The sequence below is a fragment of the Anarhichas minor genome, unplaced genomic scaffold (genome assembly GCF_050575085.1).
Source record: "Anarhichas minor isolate MPS153535 unplaced genomic scaffold, ASM5057508v1 ptg000074l, whole genome shotgun sequence".
Lineage (NCBI taxonomy): Eukaryota > Metazoa > Chordata > Actinopteri > Perciformes > Anarhichadidae > Anarhichas > Anarhichas minor.
Window position 1 is genome coordinate 3,384,878 of NW_027466520.1, and position 18,180 is coordinate 3,403,057.

The 18,180-nt window shown below is 42.1% G+C and overlaps 3 protein-coding genes across 7 annotated transcripts; 1 reads left to right on the forward strand and 2 right to left on the reverse strand.

The window, feature by feature from the left end:
• Positions 1 to 2,367: 2,367 nt before the first annotated feature.
• On the reverse strand, positions 2,368 to 8,927 carry LOC142937739 (carbonic anhydrase 1). Its single transcript, XM_076080816.1, has 7 exons — positions 8,768 to 8,927; positions 8,309 to 8,506; positions 6,503 to 6,621; positions 6,069 to 6,161; positions 5,881 to 5,943; positions 5,632 to 5,787; positions 2,368 to 3,903 (listed from the first exon to the last, which is right to left on the reverse strand). The coding sequence occupies exons 1-7, from the start codon at positions 8,799 to 8,801 to the stop codon at positions 3,784 to 3,786; spliced, it is 783 nt and encodes a 260-aa protein (XP_075936931.1). The 5' UTR covers positions 8,802 to 8,927; the 3' UTR covers positions 2,368 to 3,783.
• Positions 8,928 to 8,952: 25 nt separating this feature from the next.
• Positions 8,953 to 14,508, forward strand: rbis (ribosomal biogenesis factor). 5 transcript variants are annotated; one of them, XM_076080817.1, is made up of 5 exons: positions 8,959 to 10,534; positions 10,839 to 12,124; positions 13,307 to 13,422; positions 13,520 to 13,636; positions 13,733 to 14,508. In XM_076080817.1, exons 3-5 carry the CDS (start codon positions 13,312 to 13,314, stop codon positions 13,799 to 13,801), a joined length of 297 nt encoding a protein of 98 aa, XP_075936932.1. In that variant the 5' UTR covers positions 8,959 to 10,534; positions 10,839 to 12,124; positions 13,307 to 13,311; the 3' UTR covers positions 13,802 to 14,508. The 5 variants fall into 5 exon arrangements, with proteins under 5 accessions (XP_075936936.1, XP_075936933.1, XP_075936934.1 ...); XM_076080820.1 differs by having other exon boundaries at positions 8,959 to 9,324; positions 10,241 to 12,124; XM_076080821.1 differs by lacking the exon at positions 10,839 to 12,124 and having other exon boundaries at positions 8,953 to 9,324.
• Positions 10,724 to 12,042, reverse strand: rad51b (RAD51 paralog B). Its single transcript, XM_076080809.1, has one exon. It carries the CDS (start codon positions 11,908 to 11,910, stop codon positions 10,819 to 10,821), a length of 1,092 nt encoding a protein of 363 aa, XP_075936924.1. The 5' UTR covers positions 11,911 to 12,042; the 3' UTR covers positions 10,724 to 10,818.
• Positions 14,509 to 18,180: the final 3,672 nt, after the last annotated feature.

An 18,180-nucleotide genomic window follows, 5' to 3' on the forward strand; every position in this document is an offset into this window, starting at 1 on the left:
AACTATGAGACTTTTCATTGACAGGATTCCGAATGAGGTCTCCGAACTAGGTTTTTATCACCAAAACACACGCCACCGATACGCTTGTTGATGTCACATAAAAGCCTGTTTCCACACGTCTCTACTATTTCCCCTATGTAGATCAGTCACTGTGTTATGTTATGTTTATTCATGCAAACATCCAGCAACCTTTGGTGCAACGACTGCAAATGCAACACATTGCACACACACAGGTAGGTGAGGCGACCCCTCCGCTAGGTTTTCCCTCAGCTCGTGTCTTGAGCTCTCATTGGCTGTAGCTCCAGCTACAAATTGGACTGACAGTTCATCTGATAGGCAGCAGTTCCTCATACTTTACCTCGCAGCCTGACAACAAAACAGACTGATTGACCTCGTTGTTGAGCAGGAGTTCGTACCGTAACTGGTTTGACCACAGAGAGAATCCAGACATCACTGGTTTCATCTCCTGTTGTCTCCTGCTGTAGGCTGACCTTGTGGGTTGACTGGTTATAACACTTTTATCCAATGCCACCACTGGGGATTTTTTTAATTAAACAATTCGTTATTGATTCGGAGCCAGACAGACATTTTATCAGTCGATAGCTCTCATTTCTATTGATGTTTTCTGGACACATTGGGCGACTAAGAGTCCACTGGGGACAAATCCAGCTTTAATTAGAGCTCTGTGTGGTCAAGACAACTTTTCCTGTATGTTGGGGACACACACATTCCTCCACAGAGCCTCAAGACCAGCTGACAAAACTATGGTAACACCAACCCTTCAAGCAGAGGAGGTCGAGAAACTCTGTTGATTAAAACCCGTCTCATCTTCCCGTCGAGGGTTAACACGAGAGGGGAGAAGTCAAGCGTCGCTCACATTCAGGGCGAAATGCCGCTGCTGATTAAGATTTGGAGCGCTGAGGTGTTAGCAGCTAGCCGTGTCTATACTGTCCCACACGTGATGACCCCACATCGCCCACCATCTGATTTGTGTCGGCAGTCAGAATCACTTTTAATAGATTTGTTTGGAGGATTTTTCCCCACTCAACTCTGTCTCAGTCTGCAGTTTTAAGATTATTGATTAGCTAAAACCATTACACATAGTTTAGGATTAGGAAGCAGCTCGGCTTTAATGCGGGAAAATACTCCGTCCCCATTGCTGAAGGAGCAGTACTTTGGACTGTGGGCAGTTTTATTATAGGCAAGTATTTCCACAGGTACTTACAAAATCCATGAACTGGAGCTACTGTTTCTGAAAGAGCTACACTACTGCCCAAAATATAGATTGTTTATGCAAGACTTTGGGCTATGTTGCTTTCATAACATGCCTTATTCCAGACTAGTGGAAAGAAAACATCCAAAATACATAATTTCCACATTGTGAAACAATCCCTTCATGAAAGGATCAGTTCTTCCTCCACCCCTGCATGTTGCACTCACAGACGCAGATAGTGTGTGGATGTTTGCAAAGGTGCACAGGAAGTTTGATAACATCTAATTTCTTTAGCAATGACTTCAGTGCCACCATATGATCACCACAACATGCATGTCCAGGAAGTTTAACCTCACGTCAATCTTTAGAGACATTTAACTCTCATCCCATCAACTGGGGGTCCCTGAAGGCACCAGACAAATACAGGTGTTTTATTTCATCTTTCATGACTTTGTCAGTCAATTGGTTGCTAATGACTTCATATCATTGTTTCTGTTTTGACTTTTTTTTAAAATACAAATGTATTGGGTCTCAGGGGACCTCAGTCAAAAGCAACCAGTTGCAGTCTTTGCAGTTTTAATAGATTAAATAGAATAGATGGATAACATGTTTGCCATGGGTCCTAATTTAAAGTATCACACACTATCAGGGGGGGTAGTTACCCTCGGTCAGTCATTTTGAAAAAGAAAGACACGCATTTCCTCCTGTGTTTGGTCTATTTTTGTTTGACACAATATGCAAATGAACTGTGACTGTCCTGTGAAATGTGACATTTTGCTGTGATAGATAATTTCACCAGACAGCACAACCTAAACATTTTCAAGCACATGTAGACATACTACTGCAACATGGGTGTCTCTTTGATACATTCCTTCATTTTTAAATTATTTGGCTGAGAAACAAATGATAAAACAGCCCAGAAGTAATACTATTTAGATATAGCATACTTAGAATAATCATTTTAAAGATTCATTTTTCACCAACGTGTCATTTGAGATTGTGTAGTTCTAGTCCTGTTGGGTCTCAGGTGTTGACACAACAGAATAGAGTCACTGACAGTCTGCATGGCAAACATGACGTGGTCTGATTGACTCAAACAGGTAATATGGAGGATTTGCTGAATTGTATAGAAAGAAGCGAAACACTTGACATAGTTAGTCATAAAATATATTTATTTCACGAGTAAAACATCCACTTCAGAAATAGAATGACGACAACACCTACTCATAGGACGTCCCTAATAAAGATTGGCATAAGGTAATTTTTTTTTCCTTTTTATGTGAATACAATCTTTCTTTATTGTTTCATAAATGCATACAGGGCTAACACCAGAAGTCTTCAGCCCCTCTCATGGTCTTTTGTTAGTTCTTCAGCAGGCTGACATTATAATCAGATCCATTGGCAGCTTCTTTTCTTCCCGTCTTCCTTGGCAGGGTAATTTATTCCTTGGCTTTGTGCATCAGCCACTATGGCTTCGCCCACAAGGCGACTGTGCGTTTTAAGCTTTAGCACTCGCTGGGGTTTCAGAACAACACACATTTCATATAGAAAAGGAGGATCATTCCTCTCTATTGCTATTTCACCACGGCATCAAAATGCAGCCGAGCTTTTGTTACAAAACATAATTTAGGAATCACTTATTTCGCATAAGCAGTCAGGTTAGAAAAGACACAATACTAATAAAAACACAATACAGGATGACAAACACATGAACGATTTAAAAATTAGGCTGCAAAATAAGAGCAGTGAGCCATTGTCATGATGTTCGGTATCTCACAGTAGTAGCAGCCCGTCCTCGTGTCCTTTGCTGCTCTGCACTGCATTCAAATCAATAAGCAGGTCAGCGCCTATAGGCATCATGTCTGCACGAGGCTGAGCGTGCCATGGTGTGTGTGTGTGTGTGCCAGAGGGGATTTTCTGAGTCAATCGTTTGTGATGGAGGCGGCTGCAGCGTTTCATTAAGCTGCTGTGATGCAGAGGCTGGCAGTCGACAGAGATTACAGACAGACTGGCAACGGGAGTGTATGTGTCCAGTGTATGTGTGTGTGTGTGTCTTTTTTATCTGCACCTTAACCTCCTCACAGATGGTGATGTAGTCTCATCCTCCCCCCCGCTGCCCACTGCGACTAGCTTATGCGTTCTGCTTCCTGTTGGCACCATTTTGACTGCAGCTTATCTTAATTTTTTCATCCTTGTGGTCTTTGTTGACACAAAAGAAGACCTACGAACGCCGGTGATACATCTCTGAAAACATTGGCACCAGATGTTGAATCCTATAAACGTGTCGCAGCCATCGTGAAGTGTTTTGTCTTTTAGAATAAATCATGACAGGGAATCTTTGCTGGCTCATAACTTACAGAGAAACTTGCAAATCCTTCAAGTGCTTCACATCGCAGTTAGAATGGCCAGCGTTTAAAGCAATGGGCCACAGGAATTCGATTTCTTAAAAAAATTGGACGGAGAGAGATATGTGTGCTTCGTGGCTCACTGCAAAAGAGGTAATTCTGACTAACGGGAGGGGGAAGGGAGAGGGCAACAGGGCAGAAGGGGCAAAAGGGGGGGAAGGGGCATTACTTAAAGGAAGCACGGACAGAGCGACCCTTGAGCGGCTGGGGAGGGCGGTAGTTGTCCATCATGCAGCACTCGGTCTCGCCCTCAGCAGAGAAGAGCAGGCTGCGGAATTTGGCCATCTGTGAAAAGGGAGAAGACGGTCCCGTTAGTCATTCCTGCTGACCCGCTGTGACTGTCACTCATCAAAACACATCACGAGTCTCACCGTTGAGTCATTGACTTCAATTCAGAGTTGTGCCCTAGCAGTTGTATTGTTGATGCTTCAGGAGAAGTTTGACGTTGTGGGAACCAGGTTTTTTTAACTTTATTGCCGAGAGTTAGATGAGAAGATTGATACCACTGATGTTACCACTATGAAGACATAGCTAGCAGTCGGTTAGCTTAGCTTAGCATAAACAGGAAGAAACAGCTAAAGTACAAAGTTAACAAAATCAGCCGACCAGCTCCTCCAAAACTAACCAATTAAAAAGTTATATCTCATTTGTTTAATTTGTACAAAAACAAGTGTAAAAACTACAAATTGTGGTTATCTACTGTTCGTAGTCTTTATGCTAAGCTAAAGCTAGCCCGCTCCTTGGCTGCAGCAACATATTTAGCGCACAGACATGAAAGTGGAATCAATATTCACATCTAACTCTCGGGAAGAAAGTAAATAAGCGTATTTGGCAAAATGTTAAATTATTCAGGCCTAGCAACGCCACATTGTAAAAATACTCTATTACACGTAAAAATCCCCGATTTTAAAATGTTACTTAATCATTGAGGATGCATTATATTTTACCAGCAGGAGGTGTTTCAAACGAAAAACAATCTATTTTCAGCAAAGGAACAGCTGTTTCTAATATTTATTCTAAGATAACTGGCTGCTGGCGTAAGCTTCATATTTACCACAGACATGAAAGAGGTAACGATCCTGTTACCGAACTCGCAAGAAAACAAATAAGCGTATTCCCAAAAGAGTCAAAAGTCAGACAAGGCAAGAGGAACCAATCAGCTGCTACAGCAGGGTGTCAGATGACCTATTTTAAAGGGTTTAACTTTAACTCTGGCTCATGAATCAGTCTATTGTCATTACACTGCTTCAGCCACATGATGTACACATTGGGTAACTAGTTACTAGTGGGACAAAATAACATAATAATGTTGTATTACCTGATGAGAAACCGTTAACTAATGACATGTATTACTTTGTATGAATGACTCCTTTGTCATTATCTGCTTGACCTGCCTTGAATGGCACCAAGTCTAAAGGTTGTGTCAACACGTCTCACATGTTTACCCTTGAGACACCTACTCGCCGCCATGAAATAAACATTTGAGCAGGCGGTGTTCATTCTCACTCGGCCTGAAGGCTCCAACCACGAGGGCAAACCTGCCCAGAAGAGGCTGTTAGTTTAGATTAACGGGTGGTTAAAAGTCAAATATCCATTTCAAGAGCTTGGATTAGGGGTCATTTTGGGGAGTAAATACTTAGCAAATGCAGGTGATGTGTACTGTGAAATCACCCATTGACTGAAGCTAAAGTACAGAATGATGCATGTGTTGGGTGGACATTTCCTGTTGACTCCCACATACTGAAACAGAAACACTGTGCTAGAGAAACAGCATCTGCGTGAACTTTTGTTTGCCCTCGTTCTCTTGGTGGTCTCATTTTGAAAGTGCCATATTGCCTTTCCTCCCATTACAGAGGGGCTCTTCTTCTCGTTTCAGCCGCTCAGCTAATCTGAACAATTAAGCCCTTGATTTGGATCGAAGTGTAAGAGAGGATTTGCAGACGGGGCTATTCTAGGCACGCAGCCAAGGCTTCTGGTCACGCTGAATGGGCTCTGTGAGCTATAGCCACATACCTGCTCAGCGCTGACACTGATTGACTCTTTGCAGACAATCCAGGTAACGCTCTCCAGCAGAGGGGGTGTGGTCAGGGAGCCGTCATAGGTCCAGTAATCGAGGCAACCAGGGAGCAAGGTGGAAGGGTCGAAGCCGGCGAAGGTGGTCTGCTTGCCCTGAAAACAATAAAGAAAGTGAAGAACACGTCAGTCAAATTGTCATAAATCATAAAATTCAGGAGAATATAGGTTTTTTTTATAGACACATACTTTGGCCTTGATGTCACTAAAGGTGTCAAGAACCTTCTGGAGACTGGCATTTGAACCGTCAATCTGAAAAAAAACAAGAATACACATAAAGTTAACTATATGATCATCTGCAAACAGTATTATACATTGCAACAGGCTACAAGTATGCACTTTACTACGGTAAACATGCTCGAATCGTTGCTACTGACCTTCAGGAAAACTCCAACAACAGCGAGCCCATCAGGCTTGCTAGCAGCCTCACCAAAACTTGCGTATTTTGTGTTCCAGTGGACGAGATGGAGCTGGGAAAAATGAAAGAGATAAATGACAAAAGCTAATCCCCTCAAAAGTAGTCTTATTGAGTGGAACAGTGGAAATCCTGTCATTTCTGATCTGGTAATATATATAATATATAACAAGAAAAAAAAAAAAAAATAAAATAAAAAAAAAAATTAAATAAAAAAAAAAATAAATAAATAAAAAAATTAAATTAAATAAACAAATTTTTTAGTAAAAAAATAAATAAATAAAAAAAAGAAAGAAAAAAATTTAATTAAAAAATTTGAAATAGAAAAAAATATATGAAAAATAAATAAAAATAGAAAAAAAAACAAAAAACTTTAGAGTCAGAGCAGATCCGTACCTCAGCAGGATACTTGGTCCCGGCCACGGTATGTTCGGAGCCTTTGTCGTCAGATGCTCCCCAGTGGAAATGAAACTGCTTGAGCCTGTAGATCCCTGAGATGGGGCCTTCTTTCAGAGCTGCAGGACAAAACACACATCACCCGTCAGTTCATCCCACACTGAACCTGAGTAGTGCCTCATTGATGAGACTTTGTTGTATTTATACTTTCTGAACAGAAAATATTAAAACATGAGGAGCAGGTTAAAAGGATGAATAGGACAGTATAAAAACAGATATTACGTAAACACTCGTGTCACCGTAGCAGACTTCCTATTTCTTAAAAGCAGTCTCAGTTCCTGTTGTGTAAGCTCTAGTCAAATACATTCAGCCCTAAATGATGTCCAGGTATTGTTAATGTCAAACCTCCTCCAAATGTTACATAATGTATATTTGCAGTATACGAAGTAGCAGAAAATCCTGTATATTGTGCTATTGCTGGTCCTTTGTTACGAAAAGCTTACACACACACACACACACACACACACACACACACACACACACACACACACACACACACACACTGCCTTCTCTAAACAGGATATTTGTTTATCAGCAGTCGACCTCAAATGATAAGAAGGTGCAAAACGAATCATTGAGACATTTGAGGTTGCGCCTGAGTTTAAATGAAACCTGGAAAATATAAATAAAGAGTCTGTGCTATTCATCTTTTCCACTGTGCACACACATGATGCATGACATGATGTATGACAATGACATGCAGACTTAGCTTGTTCTTTATTTAGCAGGGCAGGGTGCAGAATAAGCACAGTGAAATACCAAGGGAGGATTTAAGAGGCTCTAACTCATCTAGCTCTTATTCTTAGCAAAAGTGCTTCTGTGTTTTTCATCTTGATGCATGTCCACCAGAAATAATCCATGATTCTGTTGGTTATGTAACAATAATCTGCATTAACCTTTATCAGATGAGCTAAAGGACAACCAATCCAAAATCATCCAAATCTAAAATCCCTTTTCTTGTCTCTTTCTGAAACAGAATCGAAATACAATTAACAAAGAAAAGAAATGAACCAATGCAAGCTCCATTTTATACCAGGGTGAAAACAACCCCACGTCTTTACATGGTAACTCACTCCCACGCATATTTAGCGCATTAACAGTCTACAGAGCCAAGATTTGTTTGCAGAGTAACATTTCGCACTTTTGACCACACTATAGCTGCAGAAAAGAGTCTGCGTGGGAAATGTTTGCTCGGGGTTACATTACCAATTCAATTAGTATGCTTTGTGCTCGGCTTTTGAATGGAGCCCCTGGAGCCTAATCACCAACATTTATTTTTCTATTTAAAAAACCACAAAATAAAGAAATAAACACCAATAAGAAGTCTATGTTCGTCTGTTTGATCACTAATGTGAAATCACTGTATAGGCGTGTGGAAACTGGGGCGCATGTATCCATAATATTAACAGAATATTAACGTGCTTGACTTCTACAGACTTTAAGATGGAGACCGGAGAGATGATGTTAACACACAGAAGCGCATTAAACCTGAATGCCGCATTTTGCAGGTTATTGCATCCCATAAATCATCATGAGGACATTGATTGTCTTTGTTTGCAAACCAATCACCGTAAAGCTCCTCTATTACATTTAAAAACATTGCAATAATAATCGAAAATGCAGTAAAATATTGCGTTTTCTCCAGGTTGAGACGAAGCAATACAATGCACACTTGATTGAGCGTTGATATCAAGTGCGGGCTCCACTGAGCGGCCAGAATTCATACATTATTAATGGAACACTAACTTGAGCTGTCGGTGTCATCGGCGAAGGTCACTTGGAAGGAATGTCCGTTGTTGAGGATCTCAAGGCAGTTGGAGGGGTCGTACTTCAGCTGGAGCGGCTTCAGCCCCGCGTCGTATGCTGATGCACCAGGTAGGATGTCAATGGGAGACTGGCGGGGTCCATTGGCAATGGGGAAGTTATCGGCCCATTTGTCGGGTCCTAAAAATGATATCATTATACAATTGTTATTATTAGTATTTGTCTTGAAATATGAGTTTTTATTGTGACATATTTGAGAATATTGATGCGCTGAAAACGCGCGTAAAAGACCCCCTCAAAGTGTGCAGAATTAAAAATCTCTGCAGTGACCGGTGCATTCCCTGTTTTCATTCATTCTGTTCCCGCTGGTATGACAGGTTGTAACACCCCTCAGCAATGTCATTATAGCATTATAGCCTGTACGTGCAATGAGCGCCTCACCGTTGTTAGCTGCGTATCCCCAAGCGTGAGACATTGTTATAGAGTTTGGATGTACGGGTATCTAGAGCTGTAATTCCCTAAAGCGAGTCGTCCCCAAAGCAGCCAGTGTCGTCCACCTGACAGCTGCAGACCTTATATAGGGTCCCCTGTGAGCGGTGTGTGTGTGTCGGGCTGGTGTTAGCCACATGATGTCCGCGCAATGACCGGGAGGAGTTTAGATGCGCCGCAGCGTTGCAACACGGTGGATCAATGAGGATCTCTCTCTCTCTTTCTCCCCCCTCCTCTCTATCTCTCCCTCTCTCTCTGCGGTGGTGAAGAGTCCTCACTAGCAAGCGGCAGCCGAGCTGGATAGTATTCCATGCGTAAAATGCCGAGCGCGTTCTAGCCTCTCATCTAACGGGTTTAATTTACGTGTCGTGTCAGGAAGTAACGGAATTAGGCGACAGCATGCAGCATATGTCACCTTCAAACTGAGCGTTGGCTACAGCTGAGGCGTAAAGAATGGCTGCGGAAATATACTAATAAAATACTACGACGCAAAGACGTAAAAGTGCAAGGTAGATAGGCCTCAAGTGGTCATATGTTAAGTTATTATAGCATATACATACGCACAGATGTTACTTGTTGGATCATCAAGGGAATGCAAACTGTAACAATTGAAACGATGGTTGTTTGGCTTCAACATTGTTGTTTATGGATTTTGATTAAACAAAGAGTTTGCTTTCGTTATTTATTTCTAAATTATACACACGTTTAAAAATATATGTATAACGTGTGTGTTTGGAACCATAGGTTTCGTTGAGGAGAGTTATCTGGTTCTTGCAAAGCTCAGAGAGACCGATAAGAAACACCGGAGACCTTCTGCACATAATGTGTCTGTCAGTGATGGTGCTGCAGCAGAGAGGACGGCTCAGTTTTAACTGATACAGAATTAACTGGCAACATTATCATCACATATTACTAACCTATACATGTCACTGACATGCAACAAGTATGGAGAAACAAAAATGATGAAGTAATAAATTGTCTCGATGAGGAATCTTTTTATCGTTTTAATGATGACGTGTCTTCCCAAATTTCAATTAGCAGTTTGATTGCAGCCTAGTGGCCAGTAGCTCAGTGTGCAGCGACAGCTCCGTTCATCAGGAAATCATTCAGCCTGTATGAACACTGCGGTGATGGTAGTATGGCGCCACCTGCTGTTGGCTAATGAAACTACAGGGGTTTTGTCTTTCTTCTCCCACCATGCAGCTTTGACAGATAAATAAACTGGAACAAAAGTATTATATAATTTAATTTAGGACATTTTAAGGGTCGGGTTTAAGAAACAGTGTTGCAATTTCTCCAAAATTAACTTCTAAATCTAAGTACATTTACTGAAGTACTGTAAGTACAGTTTTATTGTTACGTTATACTTCTACTCTGCTACATTTCAGAGGGAAATACTTCACTACATTCTTCTGACCCCTTTAGTTACTTAACAGAACACAAAATATAATCAGCCGGCAGCAGAGTCTCTTCCTCCGGCCAGGAGCCGAGCATCGCCTCGCTGCTCCGCCGGACCCCGCTGGAAGCCGACACCGACACCACGCTGCTGGAGGCCCAGGCCGTTTTGCTGGGCCCGCTGGAAGGAAGGGAGGCACGGGAGAACCAGAACCAGGACTGCATGAGGCGGACTGTCAGACCCTGCTGCAGTAAAATGGGACTCTGGTGCTTTAGTCCACAAGGGCCACCAACATCAACACAAAATTAAAGTTTCTAGTAGCTGTAAGTAAGATTTTGAATGTAGGACTTTTACTTGTATTTCTACACTGTTGTACTACTTTTGCTTAAGTGAAATATCTAAGTACTTCTTACAGCTCGGAATTCTAGTAGTAGGGCAATTGGCAAAAAATATGGTGCTAGATATAAACTTTTGTCATCAGTCTGTGATGAGTGAGGATGAAACAAGTCAGGTGAAATGATGTATTGGCTTTAATAAAGTAACCGTGTCACACTCTGGCCTCACACACACACACACACACACATACACACACACACGGACAGGAGAGTCATTGCTGTGTTTGTTCAGTCCGGTCCATAGGTTCGGTCTGGTTGTAGTTGAATTCCGTCTGCACCCTGATTGGTTGGAGGCCCGGATCTGTGCCCTCATACAAGGCCCCCTGACCGTCCTCTCCATCCATACAGATGCCCTGCTTCTCAATAGTGTAGTTCAGCACAGCAAACGGAGCCACGGGCGACTTGGCGATCAGTATCTGTCTCTGGCGTGCGTCCACATACTGGACAATAAGACGTGTGTTGACACTGTGACTCCACGTGTTCCCCAGAGCCGCTGTCACGAACCCTGAACCCCCCTCCGATCCTTGACCCCCCAGGTGAGTTGTGATCTGGTTGGTGAGAACCACAGGTATGTTGAACTGGTGGGCCAGGTACTTGAGGGTGGAGGCCTCGTGGCTCAGCATGTTGCTGCGGTGAATCAGGTTCCCGGGCAACGTCGTGTCAAACTCCTTTCTCACCACTGAGGCCACGGAGTCCAGGATGATGAGACCCGCTCCGGTCGAGATGATGTCCTCTTCCAGTCTGTCCAGTCTGTTGAGGACATTTTGACAGGTGAGCTCCCTGAAGACGTGCACCCGCCCGGCCATCTGCAGGGCTCTCTCCCTGCAGCCGAAGTGGTCTGGGAACCGGCTCTGTGCGATCTCCACCAGCCTCTTAGCAGAGAAAGCGGACTCTGTGTCTATGTAGATCACACCGCTGTCCAGGCCGCCCTGGCTCTTTGGCAGAGTGGCCAAGACGCTCAGCATCAAACACATCTGGGTCTTCCCACAGCCAGAGGGCCCCGTCACCTCTGTGAGGGTCCCACGGTGCAGACCGCCCCCCAGCAGTCTGTCCAGGGCGGGCAACGACGTGGAGAAGCAGGAGTGTTGCCTCCACAGCTCCAGAGCCGTGGTGACAGGCGGTGCGACGGCTCTGCTCACCAACTGCAGCAGCTCCGAAGCTCTCCGGTAGCTCAGCTCCGCGACACTCATCACCTCAACAGGACTCAGAGACAACAGGTCCTTACAACTTTCTATTTGATGTCGCTTGAGTTGCTCACACACGTCGTCTGAGACGCCGGCTCGATTCAGCTTTCGAGTCGCCATCTTGGCGTCTTCTCACCGTGTCTCCATCAACTGCTTTAACACGACAGCGACATGAAAAAACCCGCTTGACCGCCGGTCGTGTTCTTCTCGGTTCTTCTTCTTCGCCATCTTTGACAACAACAGCCGTCGCACGCAGATGACGTAACAAGGAAAGAACGTTCGCAGCAGCTAACACGTGAGGATATCAGCAGCGACGAGCAGCTCCTGAAATACGGTTTGTTTTTAGGTATTTACGGCTGAATCGTTAAGCTATGAACACCGTTTTATATCCCATTTGTTAAATTTAATCAACATCATGAGAAAATGACAAAAATATCTCATGCGACACATGTACAGTGTTGGCAACTAGCTGACAACTACCTCCGTGTTAACCTATATTTTAAATGCTTATCCAGAGGGATATGTATACAGTTGAATGTTCATTTAAATGTTTCTCCAGCAAACAGACTACGAGCTTTATCTGTTTACCTCTAGATATGAGCAGGACTCAATTACTCAGATCTTTTATACCACGGTGTGGAAAAATACTCGAGTAAAAGTCTTCCATTCAAATACTTACTCAAAGTACAAAAGTATGAGCATCAAAATATACTTAAGTACCAAACTAAGAGCACTCATACTGCGACCCTTTTCAGAAAAGTATTATATTATTCAATTCCAATTATGAATGCATTAATGTGTTCATTGCTTTAACGTGGAAGCTGGTAAAGGTGGAGCTAATTTTAATTGATTTACAGACTGCTGAATAGCTTAATAGATACAACATAATAATGTGTCATAATCCAATAGTTGATTTATATTTATATCCTGAGAACCAATAACTAACTGTCAAATAAATGTAATGCAGTAAAAGTATAAAGTTGCATTAATACTATTTCTTATATGTTGGTAGGCCATATGTAAAAGTATTATTGTCACTTCTGCTTCTCCTGCCAGTGCATTAGATTCACTTGGAAGGTGCTTTTCTCAAAAGCGACTTATATCTTTTACTTATTTTAGACAACCGTGGTGACGGTTTGTTTTGTTTTTGCGTCAACTCTTTGTAAAAGTCGAGCCTGTTGTGCATGAAATCAGCTGAAAAATTGGAAAATGCCCGAATCGGTGCGTTTGGCCTCAATTCATGCAGCATTTCAGAATCATAAATGAAGTTCATTCATCTGAACCTCTTGACTTTGTTCAAGTTTTAGGCGTGAACGGAGGCGTTGATAATCGAGTGGCTGCTGGGTGTACGAGGCATGTGGAGAATCTGGAGCAATCTCAACATCTGTCTTTTTTCAGTGAGCCTGTAATGTGTAAACCACCACTTAAGAGCAGGCAAACACTGCAGTAAGGATTAAACCTAGAAATGAAATCCCTCCCGTGAGCCGATCCAAGCTAATTGGTGTTCTCTCCTCAGGTAACATGGGGAAGAATAAACCAAAGGGGAAGAAACAGAAGAACGTCTTTCGAGTGGAAACCAAGCACTTGAAGCACAAGAACAGAGCGAAACCTGTGAAGACGACGCTCAAACACGTACGATCTCTTTGTTGTCGTTTCTTTCTTTCTTGCATATATTTGATATTCTCATTTGTATGTAGTGTTTGCTGCAAACTAATTTGTGGATTCACAGATCAACGCAGTGAAGAATGAGAAAGTGGAGAAACTCAATCAAGTCTTTACAGAAGTCCAGCGGGATGTTAAGAGCATTTCCAAGTCTGTTGCTCCCGAACCAAAGAAACAGACAAAGGTAGGGGTGTAAAGAAGAATTAAAACTTGTATTTATCCTCCAGCATTGTACTCCTCTTAATGTTTGTAATGCTAATGTGGTTTCTTTTGTCTTTAGGTTGTCAGAGAGCCACCAAAGGAATCTGTAAACGTTGACGGTGCTGCTCAACTCTTCTCTCAGCTATAATGGACCATGAAACGGTCATGAAGTCTGAGGACAAACACGCTGACCAGCTGTTTGTGCGTCTCTCTGTGTTGGACATATGAAAAAACAAAGTCAGCTTACGTCCAATATGTCAGAATGAGGACTGCAGATGAGCTGAGAATGAATAGAGGTTACGGTCATTGCATATTAGGAAAACCTTGTGTGTGTAATTTAAACATTCTGTATATTCAGTGCAAATAAATGTAATCAATTAACAGACTTGTGCTCGGTGTTAATTGTGATGTTTCAGCAACAAAGGAGATTTCTTATTGTTATTAATTCATATTATTTAGTGTAGACATGTTTGCTTTCTCTGGGCTGCAGCTAATGATTATTTTCCTGATCGATTAATCTGCTGATTATGACTTTGATTAATTAATGACGTGAGAAATGCCCATTATAACCAAAAACCCACAGTCCAAAACAAACCGTTCACTATCATATATAATAAAAACATCTGCAAAACTCCACATTTGAGAAAATGGAATCAGATATTTGGCTTTTTTTGTTTGGACGGTGCCTGAACTTATTAACCAATTAACAAAATAGTTGCTCATTAATTTCCTGTTGATTGACTAATTGTTTTATCTGTACTTTATTTTCTTAAGTGTTGATATGGGCGCCTTTTGTTTCATCCTCTTGAATGTGGAATGCAATTAAATGCGAACATTTTCAAAATGTGCACTTCATCATATTATCTTTGAGTTTTTTTCATTTGTTTTCTTTTTTGGCAAAGCAGTTCAAGGCTTCACACCTTTTATTCTCATGCTTTTCATGCTCCTGATTTACAGTAAATGAAGTCTCAGAGGAGATCATTGTGACTGCTGTTTGTAGTGATGAAAGCGTTTGCTTCACAGCGGGTTGTCCTCGTGGAAATCATTCAAACTTTATGTCGAAGTTTACAAAACCAGAATTTAAATGAGAATTCCACCAACATAATTAAAAAGTAAAATGTTCAACGCTGTGTTTGCTTCAGAGAGGTGTTGACTGAACTCATTTTGAGGTTGTAGTTCGTGGAGTTGCCGTGCTGGACTGAATCACACTGCGCAGGTGTTTCTGGTATCCAAGCCATCGATTTCAGGGCTTCACACTGTCATTTCTATTCGGACTGCGCCTGAAGATGAAGTATAGATTTTTTCGGCTCGAGCAGCGGGCCGGTATCAGCATCAGAGGTCATGTGTGTACCAGAGCCCAGCTGATTGCTTGTCTTCATGGCGACCTTTGAGTTAGCTGGTCAATACATTGGAGCAAGGTGAGAGCAGGAGTGAGGCCTGTAAACAAACCAAACCATGACATAAATGAGCTAAGAAGGAGATTCTCAAGGTGCGGATGGCTAAAATATAGATTTCTTATATTGTCCAGTGGAGGTAGATTTTAAGACGATACGATGAACTTGTTAGCAAACAGTTGTGTGTTTCTACATCCAGCAGTCAGGGAGCAACATGTATCACTTATTTGGAGTCATGTTTGTGTTCACCTGACTCGTTTTTAGTCTCCAGCAGCTCCTGTGGGAAATATCTGACTCTTTACCTGCTAAATTCTCCGCTATGCTATTTGATGCTGAAAACAGCTGCCTGTTGTGCATGAAATCAATGCTGACGAGAGGGAACCAATACATTAAAGCTTTGATCCATAAAACCAAAACTACGAGCTGAAAGAAGCTAAAACGCTACGTAAAGCTAAGAGGGAACTGTTCTTTCACATCAAAAGCAGCAATTTGATCATTTGTTAATATGAAAATATTGATTAGAGCAGCTTCAAAGATGTAAACTGGTCGAAGCAGGATGCTGATACTGAAAGCAAAGCCCTTTTGGCGTCAATAAAAGTTCCAAAGAACGACAGCAGAATCACAGGAAATAAAGAAAATATGAAAAGATGTGTCCTGCAATGCATTAGATCCGCGCCTTTAGGGCAGAGACGTTCATTTCTAATCGGGAGGGGAAGGTTTTCAGCTGGAAACGACGGGCGAGGAGAGTGTAGCAGATGCATTATTAAGGTGTCCGGTGCTCCCCACTGCGATGCAGATGGCTGCACCGCAGCACAGGCTGTGGGGCTGCATCGCTACACCCCCCGGGGAGACGGATATCATCCACACATTGAATTTTGAATGTGATGTACTCGAGCTGGAAGGGGGGGTGGTTGGATCTGTGTCGAGGGGGTGAGGCGGTGTTTGTGTGTTCATCAGCCAAAGAGTCTTTTTTGTCGCTGTTAGTCGTGCAAAAAACAAAAAAAAACGCTACATAGTTCTGCTTGTTGCTTTAAAGCATTTTCCTTTGATCCAACTTCAAACTCAAGAAGCATCGATATATGAAATGCCAAGGAGAGACGGACGACGCTAATGATGCTATATTGTCTAACAGAGAATTGATTTTCAGAAATTAGATTCATAATTAAAATTGTGTCTGGTGAGGAAAAGCACCTCCCAGGCTCTTTTGATTGGACTTCATTAGACGGTTGCTTAATTGGATGTAATCAAAAGTGACATTTTAGACAACCGCCAGAGCTGGAAATGTCCACAAGATGGTGCTCTGGATGGGCTTAACAATATGCATGGTGACAAGCGAGGAAGTGTAGCTGTTTGTGTGTGTGTGTGGGTGTGTGTGTGTGTGAGTGTGTTAGGCTCCATGAATGCCAATACGAAGCTGAAGGCCTATTTGCAGTATGTCATTCCCACCACACAGCTGGGTTTTTCTCTCTGACAGGACTAGCAGCAAAAGGTTACACCACCTGCACTTCTCCCTGTGATAGAAATAAGAATCGCTGTGTTTGTCTGTGCAAGAGAGACAGATACTGTGTGTGTGTGTGTGTGTGTGTTTGCCGATGCAGATTTGCTTTTCACAGCCATTTCAGATCGCAGCAGTTGTGACAACCCAGGCGTCAGCGTGTTTTAAAGCCTTACTAGTGATATACTCCTATTTCACTTTTTAAAAGATAATATAAATATGAATGCTGTAGGTAGCAAAGACATACATGGTCATGGCTAATGCCTTAATGAAATGTGCTTTTGAATGACTGATGCTCCTCTGAAGGCTTGGTCTTGTCTAAAGAGAACACGGTGAACCATTCAAAGCAAAGCTGCCTTGATTTAGAAAAAAATTTGCAATGTGCAATTATCGTTTTTTAAAAGGTCAAAATTAAAGTATTAGTCAACATGAAATGTGAAAAGTCATCTCGACATGACACATCTAATGTGTCACAGCATAGGATCAACATCTGATGAATCTGCCTGAATAGGATATACGTTATAAAAGTTCAACTTTATTTCAACATATATTCTCTTTAAAAAATGGATGCCTTCTCCTCCAGTAATCTCCCTTTAATGTATTTGAAGGCATTTTGCCAACAAGTCAGACAGCCAAGATTCAAATTATGATTAAAGTTTGCTCCTCAGACCAGAGTCCAGTTGCGCAATGTTCAAAAATTCCCCTCACGCTCTCACGCCTGCAGACTTATCTCATGTGAATCTGTATATTTGGCTTCAATCTTCAGATTTGAAGTCAGGGATTTTTTTTGGGCTGCTACTGTGCCCTCAGTGTGATTTGCTGTTTGATGGATAGTCTGTCCCTCCGAAGGTCAGATCAAACCCATGTGGTATTATTCCACAGACACACCTACAGCATCCCTGACTGACTTATGGAGCTAGCATTGTGATGTTATTTATGTTAAATCTGAAAAGGTTTCATGGTTCCTGATCCTCCATCCGATCTTAATCCCTTTACCATCTTGGGACTCCAGTTAGAGAAATATTATAGAATAAATCAAGCTTTTATTCTCATTTTTCAAGTGTTTTTGCAACAGTTGTGATTAAGCTTGTTATAGTGCGGTGCTTAACACCTGGGGTAAAGGTGAAGAAGTCTTGATTAAGAGGGCTCCTCACTGAGTTAAAGTATTTAAGTGCCAGCCACAATTTGAATAGTCTGAATTATCTTTTAATGCCGGCAAGGAGCGCTGATTTGCTGTTCTTTTCCCCGTCTCCTTTATCCTCAGAAACGCAGGGAATTTGGCATTCTGCCATCTTTGCATCAAGGTCAGAGAAGAAACAGAATTTTGGAGACTCGACAGATCCAACCCCAATACCTGCTGGATATTTGCCTCGGAAAAAAATTCAGTAACTAACATTAGATTGAGAGATTTGCTGTTTTAAATCTGGTGATACTACATTTGAGTTTGTTTCAGAGGTGAGAAGACGTCAACGTGTCCAGTTTCAAACTGGGCTAAATTGGTTGAAAGGAAAACGTTTTCAGATGTCTGGGTTCAAAATGTACCTGCCACAAGTTAACAATTTCCATATGCAAATAGCACATCCCAAAAGACAAATATCGCTCTTCATCAAAGTTAATAAAGCTTAACCTAAATGCCTA

Bases quoted from the DNA above. Each gene is read 5' to 3' on its own strand.
- rbis (XM_076080821.1), top strand. From the start codon at position 13,312: ATGGGGAAGAATAAACCAAAGGGGAAGAAACAGAAGAACGTCTTTCGA. The intron at 13,423-13,519 runs GTACGATCTCTT...GTGGATTCACAG, and splicing joins TGAAGACGACGCTCAAACAC to ATCAACGCAGTGAAGAATGA. The intron at 13,637-13,732 runs GTAGGGGTGTAA...TTTTGTCTTTAG, and splicing joins AACCAAAGAAACAGACAAAG to GTTGTCAGAGAGCCACCAAA.
- LOC142937739 (XM_076080816.1), bottom strand. From the start codon at position 8,801: ATGTCTCACGCTTGGGGATACGCAGCTAACAACG. The intron at 5,944-6,068 runs GTCAGTAGCAAC...GTTTTTTTTCAG, and splicing joins TTGTTGGAGTTTTCCTGAAG to ATTGACGGTTCAAATGCCAG. The intron at 5,788-5,880 runs GTATGTGTCTAT...TATTGTTTTCAG, and splicing joins TTAGTGACATCAAGGCCAAA to GGCAAGCAGACCACCTTCGC.
- rad51b (XM_076080809.1), bottom strand. From the start codon at position 11,910: ATGGCGACTCGAAAGCTGAATCGAGCCGGCGTCTCAGACGACGTGTGT.